The sequence below is a fragment of the Typha angustifolia genome, chromosome 15, assembly GCF_048772165.1.
Source record: "Typha angustifolia cultivar Huaian chromosome 15, ASM4877216v1, whole genome shotgun sequence".
Lineage (NCBI taxonomy): Eukaryota > Viridiplantae > Streptophyta > Magnoliopsida > Poales > Typhaceae > Typha > Typha angustifolia.
In genome coordinates, this window is record NC_133253.1 from 6684683 (window position 1) to 6708912 (window position 24230).

At 36.5% G+C, this 24230-nt stretch overlaps 3 protein-coding genes across 7 annotated transcripts; 1 reads left to right on the forward strand and 2 right to left on the reverse strand.

The window, feature by feature from the left end:
* The first annotated feature begins 1982 nt into the window (after window positions 1–1982).
* On the forward strand, window positions 1983–6239 carry LOC140777427 (probable serine/threonine-protein kinase PBL7). Its single transcript, XM_073121527.1, has 5 exons — window positions 1983–2302; window positions 2871–3067; window positions 3312–3501; window positions 4406–4797; window positions 5221–6239. The coding sequence occupies exons 1-5, from the start codon at window positions 2182–2184 to the stop codon at window positions 5635–5637; spliced, it is 1317 nt and encodes a 438-aa protein (XP_072977628.1). The 5' UTR covers window positions 1983–2181; the 3' UTR covers window positions 5638–6239.
* Window positions 6240–7494: 1255 nt separating this feature from the next.
* On the reverse strand, window positions 7495–14089 carry LOC140777428 (lipase-like). Of its 4 annotated transcripts, none has more exons than XM_073121530.1 (11): window positions 12032–14089; window positions 11731–11824; window positions 11145–11224; window positions 10817–10882; window positions 10627–10674; window positions 10474–10541; window positions 9348–9420; window positions 9115–9276; window positions 8395–8589; window positions 8101–8189; window positions 7495–7957 (listed from the first exon to the last, which is right to left on the reverse strand). In XM_073121530.1, the coding sequence occupies exons 2-11, from the start codon at window positions 11795–11797 to the stop codon at window positions 7735–7737; spliced, it is 1071 nt and encodes a 356-aa protein (XP_072977631.1). In that variant the 5' UTR covers window positions 11798–11824; window positions 12032–14089; the 3' UTR covers window positions 7495–7734. The 4 variants fall into 4 exon arrangements, with proteins under 4 accessions (XP_072977631.1, XP_072977629.1, XP_072977632.1 ...); XM_073121528.1 differs by having other exon boundaries at window positions 11731–11800; window positions 12032–14088; XM_073121531.1 differs by lacking the exon at window positions 12032–14089 and adding an exon at window positions 11918–11939.
* Window positions 14090–15140: 1051 nt separating this feature from the next.
* Window positions 15141–22187, reverse strand: LOC140777138 (serine/threonine-protein kinase RUNKEL). 2 transcript variants are annotated; one of them, XM_073121052.1, is made up of 10 exons: window positions 22047–22187; window positions 21822–21911; window positions 21420–21472; window positions 21166–21241; window positions 20580–20641; window positions 20418–20496; window positions 20264–20323; window positions 18535–20145; window positions 17108–17977; window positions 15141–16901 (listed from the first exon to the last, which is right to left on the reverse strand). In XM_073121052.1, exons 1-10 carry the CDS (start codon window positions 22092–22094, stop codon window positions 15780–15782), a joined length of 4071 nt encoding a protein of 1356 aa, XP_072977153.1. In that variant the 5' UTR covers window positions 22095–22187; the 3' UTR covers window positions 15141–15779. The 2 variants fall into 2 exon arrangements, with proteins under 2 accessions (XP_072977153.1, XP_072977154.1); XM_073121053.1 differs by lacking the exons at window positions 21822–21911; window positions 22047–22187 and having other exon boundaries at window positions 21156–21241; window positions 21420–21463.
* Between the last annotated feature and the right edge of the window lie 2043 nt (window positions 22188–24230).

Below are 24230 nucleotides of genomic sequence, written 5' to 3' on the forward strand. Positions count from 1 at the left end.
AATGTTCGAATGATTACATAAATAATAATAATAAAAAAGAACAAGTAATTTGACAGAAAAGAAAGAAATTCCATGTACTAATGAAGCATTTCTTTGTCCTCAGGGTGAAATAAGTCTGAACCCAAATTGGAAATTGGTTGGGTCCTCTTAACACCTCTGCCTGGTAAGTGATGGGAATAGCCAAGTCTGCGGTGGAACTTGCCTGGATAACGACTTCTAACGACTTTTCCAATAATGAACGAAACTTTATTTTGAAGAATTGTCGCCACTTGCCTTCTTTATATATATATATATATATATATATGTATGTATGTATGTATGGTAGGTCATTCTTTTGAATTCTTTCTCGTTTCTTCTTCTCTTTGGATATAATTTTGCTAGTTTTGTGTGATTCCGAGATTTGGGTTTCTGCATTGGACTTGAGATTGAGTTGTTTTACCATGCTTTGGATCTCACAAGGAGGAGGAATCGGAGAGGAATACTAAGGTGGAAGGAGGTGGGGATTCTAAAAGTGAGTCCCCAAGGGACCCTGTCCCACCACCTTCTCTTGTGAAATCTAGCCCAGGCGATCGGGTTTGGTTGTTTTCGTGGATAAAGATCGGATCTTTTTTATGATTTATGGGTAGCCCAACAGTGTAGATTGTGAGGACTTGTTGGATTTTATTTCGTTTCTTTTCTTTGGTAACAACTCCATTATTATGGCTCTGTTTTTGTTCTTCTCCTCTTGATAATACTAATTCCTTGTAGAGCTGTACCTCTCACTGTCTATTGCAGTGGGTCTTTTGTAAGAGACCAGTTTTAATTCTAGCTAAATGGTCCTTTTGATTGAAGAAGGTTGCTGCTCTCTTTCAAACTTGATACTTAAAACAATCAAGATTTGATTGAATTGATTTTATCTCTTGCAGAATTCAATTAATCACTAATGAAGCTACTAAGAAAAAGAATGTTCTATCTCTTGCAGCTCTGGTTTATGGAGTCTTTTGAGCCTTAGATACAAGAGAAGATATGGAAGACTTTTTGTACACTAGATCTTTTGTTTTGAAATCACATTTACAAATGTTTCATACACCTACTATGTAAAGTCCAATTGTTCCAATGCAACAGTACCTAAAATCAGAATTCATCAGAGTTTCTTGTGTTCTTGATCCCCATTTTGATTCTTTCCTACCTGTCTGATCAAAGAATATAAATTGTTTCTCCTATTACAACTACCATCGCAAACAGACTAAACTTTTCGACTGCTTAGAAAGAAGAAGAAGAAGAAGAAGAATCGTCGAAAACTAAAATTATTAGAGGTGTCAACAGAAGAAACCAGACACTCTGAATACTGCCTCTCTTTCTTATCCAGTGGATAAAATCTCCTAACACTAATTAATACTCACGCGCATTCAAATTAAGCAACTGTTAAATTGACCCAAAAAATAAAGACAAGATTTGTCGACAAATTGTTGAGGAGTTGAATATACCACCAAGATGACATTAACTAATAACTATACTTATCCTCAACTTATAGATTGTTTCTTTTCTCTTTAATACCATCAGCAATAGAGACTAAATTCTCTTTAAAAAGTATTAGTCAATTGGCATTATCCAACGGCGTTGCAGGAGAAAGAAGGAGTCAACTTGCAAATATATCTTTTTATCTGGGGAGGAAAAATTCAAGACCAACTTTGAAATTCGAGCCAAAGTCTGCGTTGGAAAGCCTACCACGGCCGGCTTCTGGAATATGAGCTTCGTGTGGGGAAATTACTTTTGGACCCGAAGTCCCGACCACCCTTCTATAGTTTTGTTCATGGTTTTGAGGAGTAGTTTTGGAACTGGAAAGCAGTTTGGATGAATATAATATTGTTTTGAAGAACCGGTGGCGCCCGTTAATTAAATATATTTATTTAAATCAAATTAACGCAATCGAATTTCTCTCTATATATACTCTTCAATCACTATCCAGTGGCTAAAGCTGACTTTTACCCAATCTAATCTATAATAAATCTATTTTCTTCTCTCTCTCTCTTTTCTCTTTTTAAAAGTTTCACCTTTCTTCTCGATCCTTTCGATTTCTCTGTCTTCCCTTCCTCCTCTTTTAATTCTTCTTCTTGGGTCTCTTTGATTTGATCGCCCGTGACGGTCGGAAGAGTTACCCCAGATTCGAGAGCTTCTTGGTTTGTGCCCTCGGAATTCGATATGCGTCGTTTCAAATGCTTTCGCCCTCCCACCAGGGACGAGGAGGAAGGGAATGATGGAGATTCCAGGAGCAGTTCTTCGGGTGGCACGCCGACTAGTCGCGTGACTAGCGTCAGCTCAGGTGAACAAATTTTGGTCGTTTTGTTGGATAAAGGTTGGATCTTTTTGGTGATGTGTGGTAACCCAACAGTGTGAGTTGGTTCTATCACTATGATGGGTGGGGATTTAGCTCTTACTCTTGAACTCGGAACTGCGACATGCTCTTCTTTTTCTACTCTTTTCTTCAGCGAGAGTTCTTGTTCTCTTCTTTTAAATAGATCTTCTGTAAGAGTAAATAAAGTTACACTGTTCTACAAGAGATGTTGCCGTATTGCCATCAGTTATATATTAGCAGTCAAGAATTGGGAAATTGGGTCGAGTTAATTGAGTTATAACAATCATTTTCTGCATTCATTATCATATTTCTCGTTTCTGTTGCTGAATGCTAATTAATAATTGTTTAAAGTAGACAATATAGTGCCTCTCCCTCTGCTTGACTCCGCATATTGATGCTAGTATGTGTATAATCTCTTCTGTGCTTCTATGTAATTCAGGTGCTGGAGCTGAATGCTTAATAAAACTTTGCTTAGTCCTCTTGATGTCATCCTTTTTATCAATATAATTAATTATGAGTTGGTTGGTGGCACCAGAAAAATCAGAGACCCGGGGCTATCTGGAGTCCAAGAAGGAAGTGCCAGTTCACAAACAAGGAGAGAAAACACGCATTGGAGCACTGCAATTCAAGCTTTCTGACCTTGCTGCTGCTACTGATAGATTCAATCATGCTTACCTTCTTGGTGCTGGCGGTTTTGGTCGTGTGTTTAAAGGACTTTTGGACAATGGACAGGTCAATCTCCTTGGTGATGGTTTAAGGCATTAGTAGTTTGTGCATATTATTGAAAGGATGTTTGCTACACTTGGAAGGTTTTGGGGACATAGTGCACCATTCTAGTTCTCCTTTTCTCTTTTTCGTTAATTTCATATGCAATATAGAAACTGGGATGACATGTAATTTCCAAGTATAATTTTGTAATGGTTTATTATTTCTAGACTTTTAGAGTTGACTGAATAAGTTATATGATTTTTGACAGGTTGTTGCTGTGAAACAACTCCATCATGGTAGTCTTCAGGGAAACAAAGAGTTTCTTACAGAGGTTCACATACTCAGTCACATATGCCACCCCAATCTAGTCAATCTGATTGGTTACTGTGCCGATTTTGGTGAATGCCTCCTTGTCTATGAATTCATGCCATTGGGATCACTAGAAGATCATCTGCATGGTTAGAATCTCTAATTTCCCTGTGGTGAATAGTTTATCAAGATTTATTGCACTTCATAGGAACTGACATATAAACCATGGTGCTTACCATTTAAATTGGCATTATCTGGTAAGACTGGACTGTTTAAATTCTGTCATTACTCTGTTCTGCTGATTTAACCACTCCATGGTTGCCAACATTTTTCAGCACCATTTTATGCTATTAATCATTAGGTTATTAGCAATTTATCTGCAAATTAGTGAGGAACTTATTGAGATAGAATCATGAAGAGTAAAATATTTTTCAGCATAATACTAGAAAATCATAGAGTGACTTGTATACTTGAAACGTTGTATTACTTGGTAGAATACTAGAATATATCCTACAAGAAATATCATGTACATCAGCTCGAATGACAGGAATATCCAAAGTAATTTGGGCATAAATTCATCATTGAGTTGCAATCTGAGATCCATTAGAGCTTGTAATTTGATCTGCTTCTTATTTGTCTGGAATAGATCATTTATGTGCATTTCTCATAGACAGATTAAGTCAAACTTCTACAGAGGAAAGCCTTTTGTTACATGGCTTATAAAGTGAAAGAACATGTCTGAGATAGACTACATACTTTATGTTATATATCTGAGTAAGGATTTGACACCTTTCTATCCCTTGAATGTGCATTGAGATCCTCATGTTGTGCTGACAAAAGGTGAACCACATTTTTCTCTCTACGTTGGGATATGTTTCTATGAATCTTAAAGCACTACTGGTAGCAAAAGTATTAAAACTATTCCCATAGTTTCAAAATATAAGTTTGTAGTCCGCTCTACATATTATTGAATTGTTTTCTGTATAATGTATATATTGAGGTTCAAAAACATGGACAATTTACAAGATGATTGATGGACTCCTGTACATATAGACCTTCCACCTGATCAAAAACCTCTTGACTGGAAAACACGGATGGAGATAGCCGCTGGTGCAGCTGAAGGCTTGGAATACCTGCATGATAAGATAGATCCTCCTGTAATTTTCAGGGATTTCAAACCATCAAACATCCTTCTTGGCAAAGGATACCATCCAAAGCTATCAGATTTTGGCCTTGCAAAATTTGGTCCTGTTGGTGATAATACTCATGTCTCAACACGTATCATGGGAACACATGGTTATTGTGCACCTGATTATGCTCTGACAGGGAAGCTAACAGTTAAATCTGATGTTTATAGTTTTGGAGTTGTGTTCCTTGAATTGATTACTGGGCGAAGAGCATTTGATAACACCAGACCTCTGGGACAGCAAGATTTAGTTGCATGGGTAGGTTCTACTTCTACCACATTTTGAATATTCATATGAGATACTGTGAAAGTTTTTAATGATAGTTATTTGTACTAATGTCGCAATTTTCACTATATTTATTTTCATTATATGTAAAGATTTTGCTGGTAACACTTCATTTTCTCTGCTAAACTTTATAAACTTCTGTTAGGTTTCAATTGGAACTTTTCAATTACATGTAAGAAATATCTTCTCCTATATCCACACTTCTCATTATATTTGGGACTAATACTAATTAATCTAGAGGGTTATCTGCAAATTCTATTTTCTTCTGGGATATATGCTATAGTTTGGTAGTGGTAAGTTGAATCCCAAGAATTATGTATTGTTCTTAGCTATTACGTGTTCTTTTCCATTTTTTGACCTTTGAATAGAATTTTGAACCACTTAATCTTTCTGCAGGCTCTCCCATTATTCAAAAACAGATCTAATTTTGTCACGATGGCTGATCCATTATTGCAAGGTCAGTTTCCCAAAAAGGACCTAGGACGAGCTTTAGCTATAGCTGCAATGTGCTTGCAAGATGAAGCAAAAGATCGGCCTCTTATGAGGGAAGTTTCTGCTGCTCTTTTATTTCTGGCTAAGCAGGCATCTAGTCCAAAAGCAGATGCTGCTCAAGGTAACAGAGCCAGTCCATCTACCCCAAGGGCTAGGGATAATATTAGAACCCCCCATGGTGGTTCTGATGATCAACATGGTGTCCAACTGCCAAATCAGAATTCTCCTAATTTCAGTAAGAGGGAACCTATCTGGAAAGTAAACCATGGAACCAATGTTCATAAAGCTGATGCAGCCAAAAGCTATGGACTTTACTACTAGAGAATTTCAATGATTTGTTAATGGACAGTATGCTATTCTAGAAGACAAAGTTTAGAAGTGAAGAGACAAAAGGCAGGAAAATGCACCAGGCATGTTCGGCTTTCCAGGCAAATCCTTGACATGGATGCATTTGATTTTGGTCAGTCTCATAGCAAAAAGGTATTATTCGCCAGCCAGTGGGTTGTAGTAGAATGTGTGATCTCTACATGCCTTCTCCAGGTCAATTCCATCAACAGAAGACTGAGTGCCTTAATCTGGAACCTTGTCATTTTTCTGGATGCTCGTTTTTACTTTTTCACCTATGCAGAATGCAAAATATATCTGAAAAAGGAGACTTCTTTGCAAACATGTAGGTGGTCATATGCAAAAAGCCCTTGGAAGATGTCAGTTGATATTTCCTTATACCTGGTATTAGAGTCAAGTATTGGCATCGAAGAGCAATTTATAAAGACTACGAAAATAAACTAGATCATGTTTCTGATTGCGCATATAATAAGATCATTCAGATTCCTTATACAATTTTAATATGTAAAAGAAAAGTCATGTAAATATTTTTCAGTGAGTTGATTGTAACAAACTTAGCAAGTAGAACTCAATACTTACCTTCTCTGTCTTTCATGCTTGTTCATAAAGGATTTACTTTTGAATGAGGCGAAGATCTGATACTGATACATGCTTTACTTTATATGATAAGAGCTGCTTTGTTCCCTGCAACTACCTTTGCAGGTAGGCTAACTTTCAACTGCTTGGGCACCTGCCACAACTACTGCAACCCATGGATTCTCTTCATCCATTTTTAAACTTTGGTGCCCTATCGATCATATTCATCGGCAACTCATCTCGAAGCTAGAGCTTTGGAGTAAGATCAAGATACTCTTGTGGCAAACTCAAATCATCAGCATTCTTGCGCGACGTCTTTCTTGAGTCGGAAATTTTGTAGTAGAAGAGTACTAGCTTAGATCTCTTATCCAAGAGAAGATCAGATATCAGACCTACTTGTCAGGGGAACTATTCTTACAGGATACTCTCAGCTTCAGGGCAGGCAATTCCAGCACATAAAAAGCTGTACCATTACTCAAACTACTCCACAGGAACCTTTCATCAGAAGCAGTGAAAGCCCAGCCTCGCTATATCAAAGTTCTAACAGAGCAGAGCTGACCTCAATCTTGAGGAACCTCATAGGGGGAACCTAACCTCTCATAAAGAGCTTCAAGATATTCGCAATCTAGTCAGAGATAAAACAAGAAACTCACAATATTAACTCCTAGAGGAAATTTTACAGTCAAATCCGACTACGACCTCATAAATTTCTCTGGGATTGAATCGGGCAGTAAGAATAGAATTTAGAAACTCACAGCCCCCACCAAACTCATAAGAGAGATCGACAATCTGTGTGCTCTGCAATGAGAAGTCTAAGCAGTCGACCAAATCTTTTTTGAACGTGAATTTTATGAAGAACAATTGCATATCTCTAAGATTAGATATCAAAACCTGGTCGAAATCTTGGGACAGCTTACAATGTTTAGATCCACCACCCATTCGGATAGGACTGGATATGCTAATACCAGTAATCTAGTGGAAAACTTTGGAGAGAAAGAAAACAAAATATTTAATTTCTCGGCTTTGGCTGCCACGGGTTTCTTCCTCGAATTAGCACTTCTGTGGAGGAAGTGGAAATCTTACTTTCCAAGGACGAGTCTCCTCTCCTTTGAGGTTTTTTCTACTCTTTGTCAACCATAACTCTTCTCCCAACCTCTCCCATCTTTTGTGACTCTTTCCTCTGTACATTCTAATCTCATTAATATAATTGGGTATAACCTTTTTAGTTTTCCCTTAAAAAAGAAGAACTATTCCACAGGAAACACAAACTGAAAGATGATGTATTTAATACAATTGACCATCTTCACAATATGAGTTAGAAACAGAGAAGATTATTTACATTAAGATATTCATCCCGGGATCGAATGCATATTTACATATTTGGAGATGATAGTAACTTACAAGAAACATATACATCCAGTTCTTGCTTTCTTTGCTGATAACTTTGCTGCTTTCCTTTGTATGGGGTAAGAAAAATAGAAGAACCCAGTGAGCCCCTTATATTTGTCGAACATAACTGCTGTTGGTATCTGATTGTGTGCCAGGAAGTACAATTGATTGAGCAATTGGGCCTTTTGACAAGACAATGTTGCCATCAGAGTCCATCTGATATGGGAAGGTGATGTAGTTCATGACAATTCCACAAGATCCCAAGGAATCAGCCTGCATATCTACACCAAAGTAATACAGATGGTCCGAAATGCTGTTTCTTCTTACAGACCTTGCAAAGGACACAGAATATTAGGCAAACATGATCAGCACAACAGAAACCAAAAGTGTGAACTCAAATGCTCTGTTGGGATCTTTATTGCATCTGTTAAATAGGTGCAGGGGGGGAGGAAGTGCAAGATGAGATCAATATACCTGCTACAAGATGGATCCTCACCAGAACCATCACAAATCTGCTCGATCATATAAACTAAACTTCCTAACCCAATATTGTGTAGCCATACCTGAAAATGATGGAGCATCAACGGAGTAGAAGAATAAAAAAAGAAGGCATTATTAGCATTTCTAATGATTAATGCCGGGAGAAATGACATATAAGAGGGCTGAAACTGCTCGATACTCAAAGTATGTTCAGAGAAATCATCCCAAAAGGACCGAGCTATCTAAAAATATATGTGCAAAAGATCTACAGTATTTAGCTTCGTATACCTCTCTTGGGAAGTGGTGATACGTTTTCTTGGGAAAGTAAGAGTAGTAAGGTGGTAAATTAGGCACCATATCACGTTCATGAGTAACCCGAATTGCATGTTGTACATGTTTGCTGAAGTATGAAGCAAAAGCTGCATTGCCAACACGAGGTTGGCCAAATGTCATAAGTTGAACACTGTGCATTCCATGATTGACCTACAAAGAAAGTAGAACTTTTTCATGACTGCATTGCATCACCATATAGAATCTGTGAGAGGAAAAAGTGCACTAAAACATAACAGAAAAAATCTTAGGTAACAAAGAGGCAAAATTCCCATATAGAATCAAGCATTCTGCAAAAGGACTAACAAAATAGAAAGTGCAGCAACAAATGAATTAAATTCTACAAATGCAATCCAAAGAACAGTGAAACAAATATGAACTAAAGGGTACTCCAACTTCTGAAGAGCATAGTTATATCATAAGATAATGTGCTCAGAACATCTCTAACTGCTAGATATTGTCACAGCAAAAATCTGAACTGAGCTACACCAAATGCAAATCATTGTCACATGTTTTAATTCTAGATCTACAGACTCTGTAGATGGAATCTCTTATTAAATATCATGATCAGCCATATCTGAATAATCTCTTTTTCACTCTTTCAAAGAAGGGCTCTAAGAATCCAGAAAATAACTCAAAACCACATAAGCATCCTCAGAAGAAGTTCCTGGTACTTACAATAAGATCAAGAGCACAAAATGAAGCCATAGCCCCTCCCATGGAATGCCCAGTGACAATTATACCAATATCTCCATATAACTTCCTAATCCTTTGAACAGCATTTACAACTGCAGGACGTACCGTTGTATTATGGTAAGCAGAATAAAATCCATGATGTACCTTCAATAAATACAAAGGATAAGTAACTAAAAATGTTCAACTGGCATTTAAAAATTTTCTACGACACCAACCATTGCATCAGGCATGTTTGGGTAGTTCAGATCAAGCTGTTTCCATAAGAGATCCTCTATCCAATTTTGGATGCTGAAAAGAAATGAAAAATTCAATTGATATCATCTCAGCAAATTGAAATGCTCACCATATTCTTATGGAAAGATAATAATTTCTTTTAAATCATGTAGGAAGAATAGCAAATAGAATGTTGCTCAATTTCTTAAGTTATCAACATAGCACACATACTGAAATTATATAAAATCTCACCAATGACAAACATTAAAAAAACTATGGTTACTTAACCAAAAATCAAGCACCAAACAAATAGAGTATCAAACCGTTGTTATGGAATATAGCTAATTAACAGCCCCGCCCCCGCCCCACACCCCCCCCCCCCGGCCCACCACACACACAGAAAAAAAGAAGAAGAAGAAGAAAGTAATCAGAACCACAAACTGTCGACCTAATGAAAGACAATCAAAAGTATTTAAATTAATATGTCTAGTAGCATTGTCAATTCTTCAATTCCAGAATTCTTTTAAATGTTCACCAGCTAATTGCGTGATAATACTAAAGAATTCCAACAATGACCCCTAGAAACATAGAAGCATACCACAGTACAACAAAAACATAAACAACAAGGTATAAAATATAAATCCCAATTATTTTGGTTCGGTTATATGTGGAAAATGCAAATGCAATAGTAAAACATCTAGTAGTGGCAATATTGTAGTCATTCTTAGCCACTACATCATCGGAGAACTTCATCTGCATATGTGAAACATTCAAAATAACCAAATTCTATACATTGAAATTTGAAACCAAAAGAATTTGACTCTCCCTTCCACCCTTTCCTTCCAACCCCCTTCTTAGGCAACCTGTCATACCTATGGGACTAGTATATCTTGAGTAAACAATACAATCCAGACAAAATCTCATGAGTCATGAGTATGAAGTATGGATGATATAATAAGTTGATACGTAGTAAGAAGAAGAAATTTAAGAAAAATTTATGATTCATCATGTTAGTATACATATACCAAGTGAAATATTTTATAGAACACTAATCTACATAAGCAACAGTTGACCACAAGATGAAAGACTATTGCAGGTTCAGCATAACAGTTTGCACTAGGAAGAAACCTGTTCTCTTGTGTTCCTCTGAAAGCTATTACAATAGCATCAATATCATGAGCTACACCAACAAATGCCTGCATGAAGAGTTCATCAAAAGACCTAAGTAACTCAATTGTAAGGAGGTCAACACTTAGGTTTCAAAATAAGGTAGAGACAAACCTGTAAGCAGTTCTTGACGTCAACAATTAGTTCTACCATCTCAAACCCCTGTTCTAACAAAACTACAGAGATTACAATCTGACCAAGTTAATAAACAGTATACCATCTTGGCCAACAGTAGAATGATGACCATCTTGAAGAAAATAATAAGTCATATTGCAAGAGTGGAGAAACCAATTAATCCATGTACCTTTGTCAAGCCGTTACATCTTGAGCACGTCCACGTATATAGTGCTGTTATATTTGTCATGGCAACCTGCAAGTTATATTATCATGCAAGTGAGATCCTTTTGAAAAAGGAGGACCTGAGAAAAACTAACAGGTATCTCATCAGAAGCAAATATTCTAGTTCACAAAACAATTGACATCCATGGTCAATTGAAACCTGTTCAATGGAAATGGTGAACTCCAAGCATTAACGATTCACAGATTTTTTTTCTTTTTTTTTTGGTGAGGAAATAGAATAATTGGACAGATAATTGTATAATGTAGAAAGACTAATAGAGTGTATAACTTACAGCAGAAGCATATTCCACAAGTATCCTGGCAAGAGTCTCGTTATAAACAGAACTGTAGTCATCTTGCTTGATCCTAAGTTCTGTAATTTTGAAAGAATAAGCGAAGGTCACAATTTCAGGAAGAAGAATATAAGAAAAATAAAAAGTAAACAATAAAGCACCCAATTAAGTATAACAAAGTTCCAATACAGTAAAAAATGATAATGAAGAATTAGTCCTACTTTGAGCTCAAATTGGCCCACTGTTATTAATGTCTGAAGAAGTCATGAATTCAACACTTTTGAGCTTGAACGACCAACACAAAGTTTCATCATATCATTACGATCGATGTATGTCCTAATTTACAAGCCATAGCAGTTGCTTGATACTTTCTCCAAAAACATAAGTATTCCTCACCATAAACTACAGTTCCATGCTACTCTAGCTACAACCATGATCCTAATTTTTCCAAATCAAATTAAAGACTTTAAATGCAAAAAAAAAGGGAACAAATGGAAGCGTCTGAACGAGCCGTCGACAGAGAACTTTCGGCGGACAATGTCTACAGCAAATTGCACAAATAAATTTTGATTAAAGGGAAAATCACCTCTCCCTTGACAAAGTGATAATAAGCAGATCAAAAACACTGTTTTCAGCCATCTCGACCGTTCCATAACCTACAAATTACCAATAAAAAAAACCTTAACAAAATGAAGGCCTTCATTAGTACGCATTAAGCAACAAAACGACTATTAAGAATACACGAAAGAATCAAAACAACACCAATTTCCAACCTAAAGAAAGAAATTTCCACCACCGAGATAATGTTCTTTTTTTCTTTTCCTGTTGGTCAATCTCTAAATGAGTTGATTTGCGAGACAAGAAAGAACGGAGAGATTTTTAAATACCTCCCAAGCAACGAAATCGCAATCCAATTGCCGTCTCCTCCGTGGTTCCCCAAACCAAATCAGAGGGTGGAGTGTAATCGAGAATAGGGCGCGATCACAACGGCAACTACGAACAAGGCAGGATCTTTCCTTCAGGTCCGTATCGGCGTCGTTTTATTCGTACACGAGAGGAACTCTGCGAGGATGCAAATTGCGATGCCCTAAAGTTACGAGAATGCCCCTTCTTATCTGTCGGTCGGATAGCGTAATCCTCCGGAATAGGCTATCCAAGGAAGACAACATGCATGCAATTAATATGCAAAGTGACGGCGATAGGCCCAATCCAATCGAATAAGGAGAATAAACTTGCAAAATCTTATCCACCAACACCAATTATATTTACCCTATTAGAAAATATAATTTCGTTATATCTTCTTCAAAGATTAAAAAAAGAAAAGAAAAAGTACTCGGATATCAATCAGTAATTATAGGGATAATAGACTCTTTAACTATTTCCCCATGCTTATTTTAAACCTTCATATTTATTTATTTATTTATTTATTTGTGATTCATTTGTTTCTCTGTTAAACTTTGATCAATTGCGAATATTTTAATCATAATTAGAAAAAAGAAAGAAAAATAAAATTGAGAGTAAAAAAGTGGAGTTTAATCTGTCTAGGCATAATTAATCCGTAACTATGGAACAAAAGTTGAGCTAATGGCTACTGTTTTAGTATCACTAGCAGTAAATTTAATGACATTAGGAAGTAGAAAGTAGATATATTATTACTTATATTCTGTTCATCCCAACCAATATATATATATATATATATATATATATATATATATATATATTAGAGAGAGAGAGAGAGAAAGGTTGCAACTAAATTAATTCTTGATTGGGCAGCACAGAGAAGGATTTATCACATTAAAAAGGATGTGCACCAATGATGCTATGTGTCACCATAGCCTTAAATTATTTGGGATACATAAAAGGAGCTATGGAAAAGGTAGTTAGGACTTGGGATCCACTAATTGGTACATCTTTCATCAAATGGTATGTATGAAATGGAAGAACTACATATAATACTATAAATTTTGATATTCTAATGCCATCTTTTAGCAAATTTTTTTTCAAGTTGATATATTTACTTCCTTTGTTCCTTTTCATTTTCCTTCTTCTGATTTCCCCTCTCTTTTTTTTATACTATTAAGAATTTAAAGATCACACTTCCATAGCTTGATAATTCTAGACTAGCTTCTTAGTGGAGCAGCTAATTCCTGGATTAGAACTTTACAATCTCGTATAAGTGGTTGCTAGAAGAGGCAAATTTATGCTATTGTTTATCACGTAAAATAAGTATATTTTTGAGTTTAAATGTGACAAAGGGTTCCATATGGAACAATTGAAGTGTTTGATATATGTTATTGATCTAATAGCTTAATCTTCTTGGTTAAGGATTTCTAGTTTATGTCATAATTCTCAATTTTCTGATAAAGTTAGTGCCAGAACTCAACTCAGAAGAACAGATACCACCCATGAATCTCACTAGGACTATGTCCTAAAGTGTAATATATATATATATATATATATGTAAGTATAATTTTGCATTATTCTCATAATTCTTTTACTTGCCTGTTACAGACTAGATAATGAAGCATGTAACAGAAAGCAAGTGTACATAATAAGCACAAGATTGACACAAAAGGAATTATCCATAATAAAGATCTATATGAGAAGCAGCTTACAGGAAAAAGCTGAATAGAAATTATAATAGCTCCAAAATTGAAACAAATGATCAGAAAGATGTAGAAGAGATAGCTTGAATCTCAATTTGTGCAGTAGAGGGGAACCCCAGGGTAGACGGTGACCAGTGCTCGCCGCCGGCGCGGTGGAGTGCAGATGACCATCAGAACCAGAGCTATCACCACCACCATGAAGAACCCCATGAGGTCTAAATCATCTTCCTCTACCTGAGTACAGAATGTCTTCGCCATTAGATTTGAGGTGATTTGGTGGTGTCTGTAAATTTTATGTTGGGATTTTTTGATGGATTTATAGTGTGAGTCTTGTGGACTTCAGCATACCCTGAGTCTTTTTATTAGAATGGAAAGACTTAGTAAGTCAAGGGTGTTGCACTACTGCGACTAATTAGAGGCACCAATTTGGCCCTTGAAATAGATTGATGTTAAAAGATCAATGTGAAAGAGTAGATTTCAGAGATAGACCATCTCCTGGCAAATTCTTGGTCAATGCTTCCCCACCCCCCAAATATTATGTATTATTTAATCTATCTAGAATGAACTAAATAATAACATGAAATACAGCTTATCCCAATAATAATATCATATTTTTGTGAAATGAACGTAAGATTTGTATCCTTTCAGTGGACTAAATATGATTTCTTTTATTTTTTTTCTCTGTCTTCCCACAATCCATATATTTCTTACAACAGTACATGAATTAATTTGTATTTATCAAATAGTTGTGCGAGGAAAAAGGATTAGGAAGACTTGGGTATCAAGTAGTGAGACAGAGCTGAGTCAACTTTTGCTCAAGTTTGGCTCAAAATTAATTTTGAGCTTAAAATTTTATCTTAGTTTTTCTGGACTATAGTCGAGCCAAGCCAAGTGAAGTCAAGCGGCAGTCTATTCCTAATTGGAATGGACCACCAAAAGTAGGTCAAAGGAGTTGTGGAAGTCATTTATGGCGTGCTACTTCAATTAAATTATTCGACAGCCTATTGCAAACGGTCTGTAATATATAACTTCAGTAGCATCACAGGAAAACCACACATGTTGGCAAGCAGGAAATTATAGTACTTCTCTACAAAACTATGGATTAATTGTAGCATTAAGCTCTATCTTGAAGACTTTAAACAATCACAAGACGACTAATCAAAAGTTGGATATGTAAGCAATGAAATTGCTTTTATACCGGCTCTTTTTCATCTGCGATCACATTTGGCAAGCAGAACATCACATTTGTCAAGATAGAGTATCAGAGGTAAGGTAGTCTACGTACACTAGATCAAACATTAAAAAAAAAGAATTGAACAGGATACGACCTATACTTGTCATAATGTATAGAATTGCTAACTGCACAAATTTATAAAGCTCATAGCTCAAATTATGAATTTAGAGCCTTGAAGAGAGTATTGAGAATAACCAATTGCTGCTTCATATTTTTCAGCATTAGTTATCTGTGTTTCGACAAATGAACCACATATACATACATTCTAGTTATACAGACATATATGTAGAGGCTGTAAAATGCCTCCTCTAAAACAATTCACCAGTGCTTCTTCAACTCAGTTTATTCAGAACTGAAGAACAACAATACATTGTAATAACACAGGTATGCTACAGGGAACAAATACATTGAGATAGAATTACATCCAATTAACAGAAAATGATGGGCGCTGTTGACAGAACAGCGTATGTTGAACTTTCACTGCCTTCTACTTTGCATCGGTTATTAAGATAGAGTAGCCATTAAGCTGTTTAACATATTAAAGGGAGGCGAATAACAAATTTAGAAGCACGCATTGGCCTTCTGCGTCATATGAGAAGTTAAACTCACCCAGAAGGAAATGCCAGATAACAGAAGCACAATAACAAGGGCAGACAACTTTCTGTCGAGTAGGTACAGCCTCTGCACCACTAAGGTCTCTATACATAGAAGATCAGATGAAAAAGAAAACACCCAGGGTAGCATCTCATATTGCAGTGAAAATTAAAGATGATCAACATTGCCACAGTTTACAGCTCAGGTGCGTTGAGGCAATCTTTGCAATTCTATGGCCAAATAAGAAGCAGCAACTGCAACACCAGGAAAATTTGAGTTCTTAAGAGCTGAAACAATAGCTGCTATCCGTGAGACAGCTGATGATGGTATAGATAGAATCATTGCCTGAGAAAGATATTGTCTACAAGAAAAGGCAAGTCCATACAAAAGGCGTAGCAGCTGTAGAGAAGAGGCTTCATGGTGCAAAGATTCCAGAAGACTGCCTATTTTAGGAAGGCTCTGTAAGAGACCCATAGCAGCTTCCCGTGGTGATGCCTTAAGTAACAGGATTATACAGTCTGATGCCAAATCCATAATTTGTGCTTCACAGTTCGCAGCCAATTCAAGAAACACACCTATATTGCTACCAAAGTCACCAACATCTTTGACGCAACACTGTTGATCAATAGCAATACTCATGTCAAAGGCGCTATTGCCAAGTAGGGCTGGCTCTTTAGAAAGAGAAATGCCTTTATCACTACCAATGCCACGAAGGATGAAGGCCTTGCAAAGGCACAAAGTTGGTTCAAGAAAATCCTCCATTTCCTTAGCAGTCACAAACTCAAGGAGATTTCCAATTGTTCTGACAACCCGAAGTTGAGATAAAATTTTAGTATCCAATTCAGGAGCAGATGCCAGAGCCAGACATAGCTTGACATTGTTCACATTTGCATTAGAAAGTTCCCCACGCAAAAATTCAAAACACTGTGAGACTGTTCTGAGATGTAGAATATCTGACACCTTAACATAACCATATTCAATGAACATTACCAGAAGCTTCTGTGCATACATCGGAATGGGATCTTCATCCTCAATCAACATTGGATGGAGCGGGAGGAAATAAGTGTGAGAGATTCTTTTCAAGTCTTCCATGGTTTGCTTATCAACAGTTAGTGAAGCATCACTGAATATCACAACCATCACGTCAAATAAAATTTTCAAACACAGAAATCTGGCATCTCCATCTTTATTGCCCTTGTACAAAGTGGACAAGCTTGGGAGAATTTGACTCGTAAATGTCTTATGATCGCCAAATATAACGGAAGGCTCCTCTGTAACCGACTCCAATACACGAAGTAATGTTATTTGAAAATCATCTCTACCCTGAAATGCATCCAGAAGAGAATGTGAGAATTCCTTGAGGATCTAAATATGTTGTATTACTTAAAGATAATGGTATTCAGTTGGTTTTATTAAAAAAAAAAAAGACAACAATCTGTATTACTAACTGAATTTTCTAGACTATATAGTTTCAAAAATTGGGGGTGTGGGGGGTTGTGGGGAGAGATATGGAGATCCAGAGCGTATACCTGAAAAGGTGTCTCTAGAAGTTTGATGAGATTTGCCAGTTGTAGCATCACATGACTGCTTACCACCTTATGTTTGAAGGATGAGCTTCCGAGAAGATGAAGGACAACAGGAAACAGATGAGTTGAGCTCTTTGGATTACCTCTTCCAGTCAGAGCACTAATAGGTCCATGGCGTTTACCTCCCATCATCTGTTGTATATCTCCAAAAACTGTCTCAAGGATACCCGGAACAATAGAAGCAATCAACTGCACAAATGATTCTGTACACTGGTGAATAAAGACATCCTTTTCTTTCCATAATCTGTCAACTGCAGAGAGTAATTTGGCATTGCAAAGGAAATTGGGCAGCCATCTTCGACTGTTCTTACAAAGAAGAGCAACAAATATAAGTGCTTTTCCACGCAAAACCTCACTTCCCTGTTCTATAAGAGATATTAGACCTGGAACCAGCAGTTTCTCCTCTGCTAGCGAAAGTATATAGCGGCTCATATTTGTTACGACATGGCTGTTGAGAAATGCCATGTTCAAAAGATTTAAGCTGATCTGCTGCTCACGTGGGCTGCCCTTGGTGAGTGTACAAACAGTGTCCTTGAAAGACAACTTATCAAACACCAACTGAATGCATGATGGGCTGAAACGTGCTAGGCGGACTAAACAAGATCCAGCAATAAGCCTTGTGTTCTCCTGCTTCCCCGTTGCTTTGTATATGTAACAGAGATTACCAATAACATCCTGACATGCAAAACGTGATGTCCAATCCCCTCCTTGACTACATATATTTTCAATTGTTCTTAAAGCATAAAGCTGCGCTAGATCATCCTCACCCTTACGTAAGATGGACGATACCAACGCAATCACAGAACTGGGTACCTGTTTACTTACCCATTGCACCAATGATGATCAAATTGAAGATCACAGAAGAATATAAGCTAACAAAACATAGAAGAAAAAGGCCTACTTCAAATGCATGTATGCGTGCAACAACTCATGTAATAGACAGGAAATCATAGGATGTTCTTCTAGCAAGATGTCACCGCATGTCTATGGATAAAAGAAGTATAAGAAATAAAATGATTCCACAAGTTCAGCAATTTCATCATGATCATGTCTCTAAAAGTTTAAGGTGGCTCAGAAACACACCTGGGCAGACCAGCAACTAAAACACTCCAGAGACTGAGAAGACATGGCATTTAAAGAATACTCTAAATGAGAAAAATCTAACAATATCATGAATCATGCTACGATATGGTATCTTTCTTCACTTCCTACATCACTGCATGACCTATATTTTTCAAGTATCCAGTGAGTATACCACTTATAATTCACCAACTTTGATGGTTGCATTTCATATTCAGTGCATTGTTTTACTTGCAAGGAGCAATTATGAACAAGGTGAGTAAAAAGATCAAAGTTCTACAGTTGCTAACCTGCCAACAAGCTGAAGAGCGATTGTCCTTTGAAGGAGACTCATGGGTATTGCAATCTGTGGAATTAATATCTGTTTGAGTAGAGATGTAAAAGAGCAGTTCCCCTAAAGCAGCCATACAAAACCTCCTGACTTTGTCCTGTTTGTCCCTCAAGCCGTCTGTCAATGCATTTACAATTCCAGAATTTGCCAGATCAGCTTCAATAATTGTGGAGTGGCGTATCAGCAAACCAATCACCGAAGCAATCTGAACACGTAAGACTGACACCTTTGACAGTCGGAGCAATTTGACAAGCAATAACATTACCGACCCATTCGTAATGACATTTGCAGCATCAGTATTTCCGCTTAACAGCTCAAGGTATCTGATAATATTTTGTTTCTCTGAAACCTGAGAACTTCCACTCAAACTATGAATTATACGACTGTTGAGAGCATTCAGCCGCTCCAAAGGTAGTTTAGCATAATCACTAGCAGGAAGAACTTCAAAAGGAAGATTAGAAACAGTATCCACAGATTTATCACCCTTTCGGTTAGGCATTACAGGCTTCACTGAAAGATCTGTTGGGTGCCAAAACACTTCAAGAAAATTGTTAGGTGAGTTGGAATCAGGTGCAGTCCCAGAATTCACTTTCACACGCTGAACTTTCCTTAGACTACCACTAGGTGGAGTTGCAGCCACTTCAAGCTTCTCTCGACCAGCATCTATATCGAGATTCTTCACATCCTCAGTCCCAGATATATTATTCTCGATGATCATATCTTCTTGGTTCGTGTTGAAATCCGTCTCTTCACTTGTTTCATCAGTATTTTGAGTTGGAAGTTTTTCTCCAGGAGTACATGCCGGATTATCAGTTCCATCAGAATCATCGGGTGCATCATCTTCAGGGTTCTCACTGAAATCAAGCTCCATATCATTATTCTCAATTTTAACTTCAGCCCCATTCTCACAAGTCTCAGGCAGAGGCCTCCTGTAATTTTCCTTCTCATTCTCTCGTTGCAAATTCAACTTAGCCATCCTTGATAGTCTAAGTATATTGACACCCTTTGCAGCATCAATTCTGCCAGATGGTTTTGCATTAGTTTTTCTGCCACTTTGCAAATTCTTCACTGGTGTTTCAAAAACCTTGCCAGAATTTTCATTCAGCTTATAGACACCATTTCCACTGTATTCACGATGCTTGGGAGGTGTTCTCTGTCGGGAAGGTTTATCACCATTTCTCTCTGAAAGGCATGGCTTAGCAAAAAGTTGAAGCATATTACTAAAAGCAGGCTGAGAAGGCAGAGGAACTACAGGGAGCTTTGTTCTCCAAAAGCTATGGTCACAAAGTTCAGGCCATTTTAATCTTTCAGCCGGATCTTTCATTAATAGACAATTGATCAGATTTTCAAAGGACCTTGAGGGGTTATCAGGGAGAGGTGGTGTAGGCTCTGAAATTATGGACTTTACTAACTGAGTCAATTCTTTGCCCGTAAAAGGAGGCCTTCCAGCATAGCATTCATATAACACACAACCGAGTGCCCAGAAATCAGAAGCATAAGAGTGGACTCCACCATCCTGAAACAGCTCAGGAGCCATATAGCAGGGTGTTCCTCGCATGGATGGTGGCAACTAGGAGAAAACATTTGGAAACCACAAAAGAGATAAATCATTTTTCTCATTCATGGAAACAGCAAATTAATATACAATAAACTAATGGAGAGCTAAATGAAAAAGAAGAGGGGCAAACCGCTGCAACAGAACTTTTCTCTATGTCATTTAACCGCCTTGCTAATCCAAAATCACACAGCTGGGACAAAATTATGACCAAGGAAGTAATAAATTAAATTTGTATCAACATCAAAATGAAGAAGTAAATTGTGAATCATACTAAAAAAGACTACCTTCATGCATCCGTATTCATTCAATAAAATGTTTGATGGCTTGAGATCGCAATAAATGATTCCTTTGGAATGCAAGAACCTAATAATAGAATAGTTTCAGCTAATTCAAACTACTTAAACAATTCAGGGAGAATAAAAAAAGAGTGTTGATAGAGTATTTACTGAAGAGCTTTGACAACGTCACAAGCCATATCATGTATAGAATTTTCAGGGAACCTGTTATCCTGGAGGTAACAGTAAACACGTCACTAATTAGAAATGCTTAGAGAATGAAGATAAAAGGAACAAAAAAACAGAATAGAGAGCACAGAGAGTTCCTGAGCTGAAAAGGTGTTAAAAAGTCTGAGAAAATTGTTCGTGAACAATTCAATATGATAAAATGAATATGTGCATGGTAGCGCTGTAATGTCTATTAGCACCATTTAGATGATCAATGTAATGCCGTAAAAATAATTTAAACATGTGGGTCCAGGGTAGTATTTGGAATATAACTTCTCTATCGACGACAATCTAAAAATATTCAAATAGTTTTCCTAATGGATTTTGTCCATATATATCCTTTCATAGCTATGAATCATCTTAGGCACTTCCCACATGAAGGTGGCAAGAATAAAAATGTCATGCATTGGGATAATGCTCAACCACTATATAATTGTCTGGCAGAATAACAAGAACAAGGCAAAAAGGAAACAATTAATCCTAAAAGGAATAAAGCATGAACAAGTTACAACAACTCACTAGTAGATACCTGCCGCAATAAGCTCATAAGGTCTCCTCCAACACAATACTCCAAGATCAACCATAAGTGCGCAGAGGTCTCATACCTGCAAAAGTATGAATAGACAAGCCATATGAAACTTCATACATACAGAAAAAATAAGAAACAGGAAATACGTACTGATGTAGAAGATTGAACTAAAATTGCACGGAAGATAAGATAATGAACTAAGTGAAAGTTGAACAGCGCTATTGTTGCCAAATTGAAGGCCAGTAGCATCTTACCAGTTATAGAACTTCAGGACATTTTCATGATCTAAAGAATGAAGCATCTTAACCTGCAAAGGTTAAGGATAAAATCAGCAGTGATCAAACCGAATTACACAGAACAAGTATAATAGAGACTATCATTCGTTGAATAAAGTATCCACACAATATCCCAAATATATCATATTGCTAAAAACAATGATAACAGATAAAACATCCTAACGGAGTAGCAAATCTCTTGTCATAGAACTGCAACACTAATATGAAGTTCCTTGAACCACCTAGAATCATTAGTTACACCATTTCTTATCTCTCGGATTGCACAGAAACGAGAAGATCTACACGACCCACAAATGAGAAACTTAAAAAATCCTGAATTGGTCGCCAGAAAGGCATAATATTGGCAAATAGAGCGCTCACTTCATGAAGAACTTTCGATCTCTGAGACTTTTCCACGCTCTTGATAGCATAGTACTCGATGGTCTTCTTCATCCTCCCTTTGTAAACCGTCTGGACAGAGAAAAACCCCAAAAATACAATAAGCGTTTTAAATCGTCCAGAAAACTCAAATCGAGCTGCTTCGATCGACTTCTGTATAAACCCTAAATTTGAAATTAAATCCACGGAGACAAGGAGACAAAATACCGAATGCTTTCCCCTGCCGATGGCCTCGTAGACGTGGAAGTTGTTCATGGCGAGATTAGGGCTTTACTTTGTGGAAGAAATGGGAGGAATCAAAGAGAGGAGAGGAGAGTGGCGAAGAAAGGAGTGGAAAAGAAGAGAAAGTCGAATTTAGGGGCGTTATGGGATAATAAATAAATTTTGGGGTGTTTTAATTGGTGAATTATTTGAGCGAAAGAGGCGGGAGATGCTGACTCGAACGAAATTGAAATCCTCCGTTCTTATAATGGGCCGGGTTTGGTTTACTGCATATATCAGGATCCGACCCGATTATATCCGTAAAGAGGGTAGGGTCCATGTAACCCAAATCCGTTATCATGAACTGCAACGACGGAAACGAATATTAGGAAAACGGTTAAATGTATTTTGCTAACTTATACTTATACTTTAATATAAAATCATTTTATATCGCTTAACCTCTTGTATTTGTTCTCGTTCTTCTCAACTAAAATTTAATAAAATGACTAAAAAAATATATATGGCATAGAATTTTTTAAAAATTGGGAAAAAAAATTAAGAAATTTAAATTTAATAAATATGGGCGGGCATCAATAAATGGGTCATTATTTATAAGCTATACTAGATGGGTTGGAAGCAAAGGACTTGAGCCGAGTCGGAATTAGATAAGTCTTGACTCAAGCCAGTTCTATCGACTCAAAATGAGTCTAATTGAGCTTTGGCCTAGTTTTATCAGGTTGGACATTGACGGGCTTCGAGTCCACCCTAACTGACCTTGCTCAAGTGTTACATTATCTTGTATTATTCTTTTTAATTGCATACACCTAAAAAATATACTTTATGCACCTAGATTGACCTAAACGACCTAAGAATGTATGTACCTTGAAGGCTTGAAATGAATTAGGTTTAATATATATATAGATAGATACATTATTCTTATTCTTGTAAATTATTCTAATTTGTATATCCCTTGAATGGTTGCAGACTTTGATGAGAATATGCCTACTACTTACTTTGTGTTATTTGTTAGTAGTAAAGGAAAGGCTTAAACAGTTACAATGGTTATATACTTTGACGAGAATTATCCCCTTTTTAATTGAGCTAACCCTTTTGACCATCTTAGCACTTACACTGTTTGTCTCTCGTTAAACTAATCCAAATAGTAGGTGTTATTTGGACATTAAAATTTACGAACCTTAACAAATCACACTGTATAAATTTTTCTATCTTTTTATTAGCATCCTTAATTTTCATCTAATACCTTATATTACTTTAACTAACTAACATTAACCCTAATATATAGATTATGTAACTCTACTCAACCGTTCTGATCTAATCCACACTAGCTAAATCGAAATTATCTTTCTCAAAACTAAACCATATCTCACTAAATTTAATCATCTTATTCAAAACTAAACCTTAGACCCTACAAAATTAACATATCTTTGTTGAAAAGGAAATTTTTTTTCCCGAAGAGATAATCTAGGCATTTTGCAAATGACTCGTTATACTTTAAGAGAATATATTTTTTACTCATTATCTGCTAGTTATGGTTAGATTAAATTAACTCACAACGTTATATAAAAATTATAGATAAAAAAGAGTTAAATTACAAAATCGTTAAAAATAAAGTGTTAATAATAATAATAATAATAAATATATATAGTTTGATTTATAAAAAAAATTGAAAATTTAAATGCATGTATCATCTAAAAACGAGCTTAAAAAATGAAAAGAAAAGTAAAAAAGATAGGCAATGAGGTACAAATTTCCCTTTTTTTCTCGTTAACTTGAGAATGCATGCAACTGCAGAAAAAGCAACAGCAAGACAAGTAAAATTTATCATCATATTGTCTTTCCAGCTGTCACATAATTGAGACGTTCAGATCTATCTTCTTCTTCTTCTTCTTCTTCTTCTTCTTCTTCTTCTTCTTCTTCTTCCTTTTCTTCTTCCTTCTTCCTCCACATGCAGCAAACCCCCATAATTTATTGCAAAAAAAAAGAAGCACTGGAGGGGTCCATAGATAGTACCATTGCAAGCAATCTCTCTCTCTCTCTCTCTCTATATATATATATGATGGTAAATTCTTCTCCAGCGGCAATGATCAAATATGAACATAGAAGCCTTGGCTTGGAGTAGAAAAGCACATGAAAGGCAGGAGCACAGTGTGTGCATAATAAGTACGTCCT

Bases quoted from the DNA above. Each gene is read 5' to 3' on its own strand.
- LOC140777428 (XM_073121530.1), bottom strand. From the start codon at position 11,797: ATGGAACGGTCGAGATGGCTGAAAACAGTGTTTTTGATCTGCTTATTA. The intron at 9,421-10,473 runs GTTTCTTCCTAG...ATTTCTTTTCAG, and splicing joins AGAGGAACACAAGAGAACAG to CATCCAAAATTGGATAGAGG. The intron at 7,958-8,100 runs GTATATTGATCT...GTCCTTTGCAAG, and splicing joins GAGGATCCATCTTGTAGCAG to GTCTGTAAGAAGAAACAGCA.
- LOC140777427 (XM_073121527.1), top strand. From the start codon at position 2,182: ATGCGTCGTTTCAAATGCTTTCGCCCTCCCACCAGGGACGAGGAGGAA. The intron at 3,068-3,311 runs GTCAATCTCCTT...GATTTTTGACAG, and splicing joins GACTTTTGGACAATGGACAG to GTTGTTGCTGTGAAACAACT. The intron at 3,502-4,405 runs GTTAGAATCTCT...CTGTACATATAG, and splicing joins ACTAGAAGATCATCTGCATG to ACCTTCCACCTGATCAAAAA.
- LOC140777138 (XM_073121052.1), bottom strand. From the start codon at position 22,094: ATGAACAACTTCCACGTCTACGAGGCCATCGGCAGGGGAAAGCATTCG. The intron at 20,324-20,417 runs GTAGTCTTTTTT...ATTTTGTCCCAG, and splicing joins ATGAATACGGATGCATGAAG to CTGTGTGATTTTGGATTAGC. The intron at 16,902-17,107 runs GTATACGCTCTG...GATGCATTTCAG, and splicing joins TTCTAGAGACACCTTTTCAG to GGTAGAGATGATTTTCAAAT.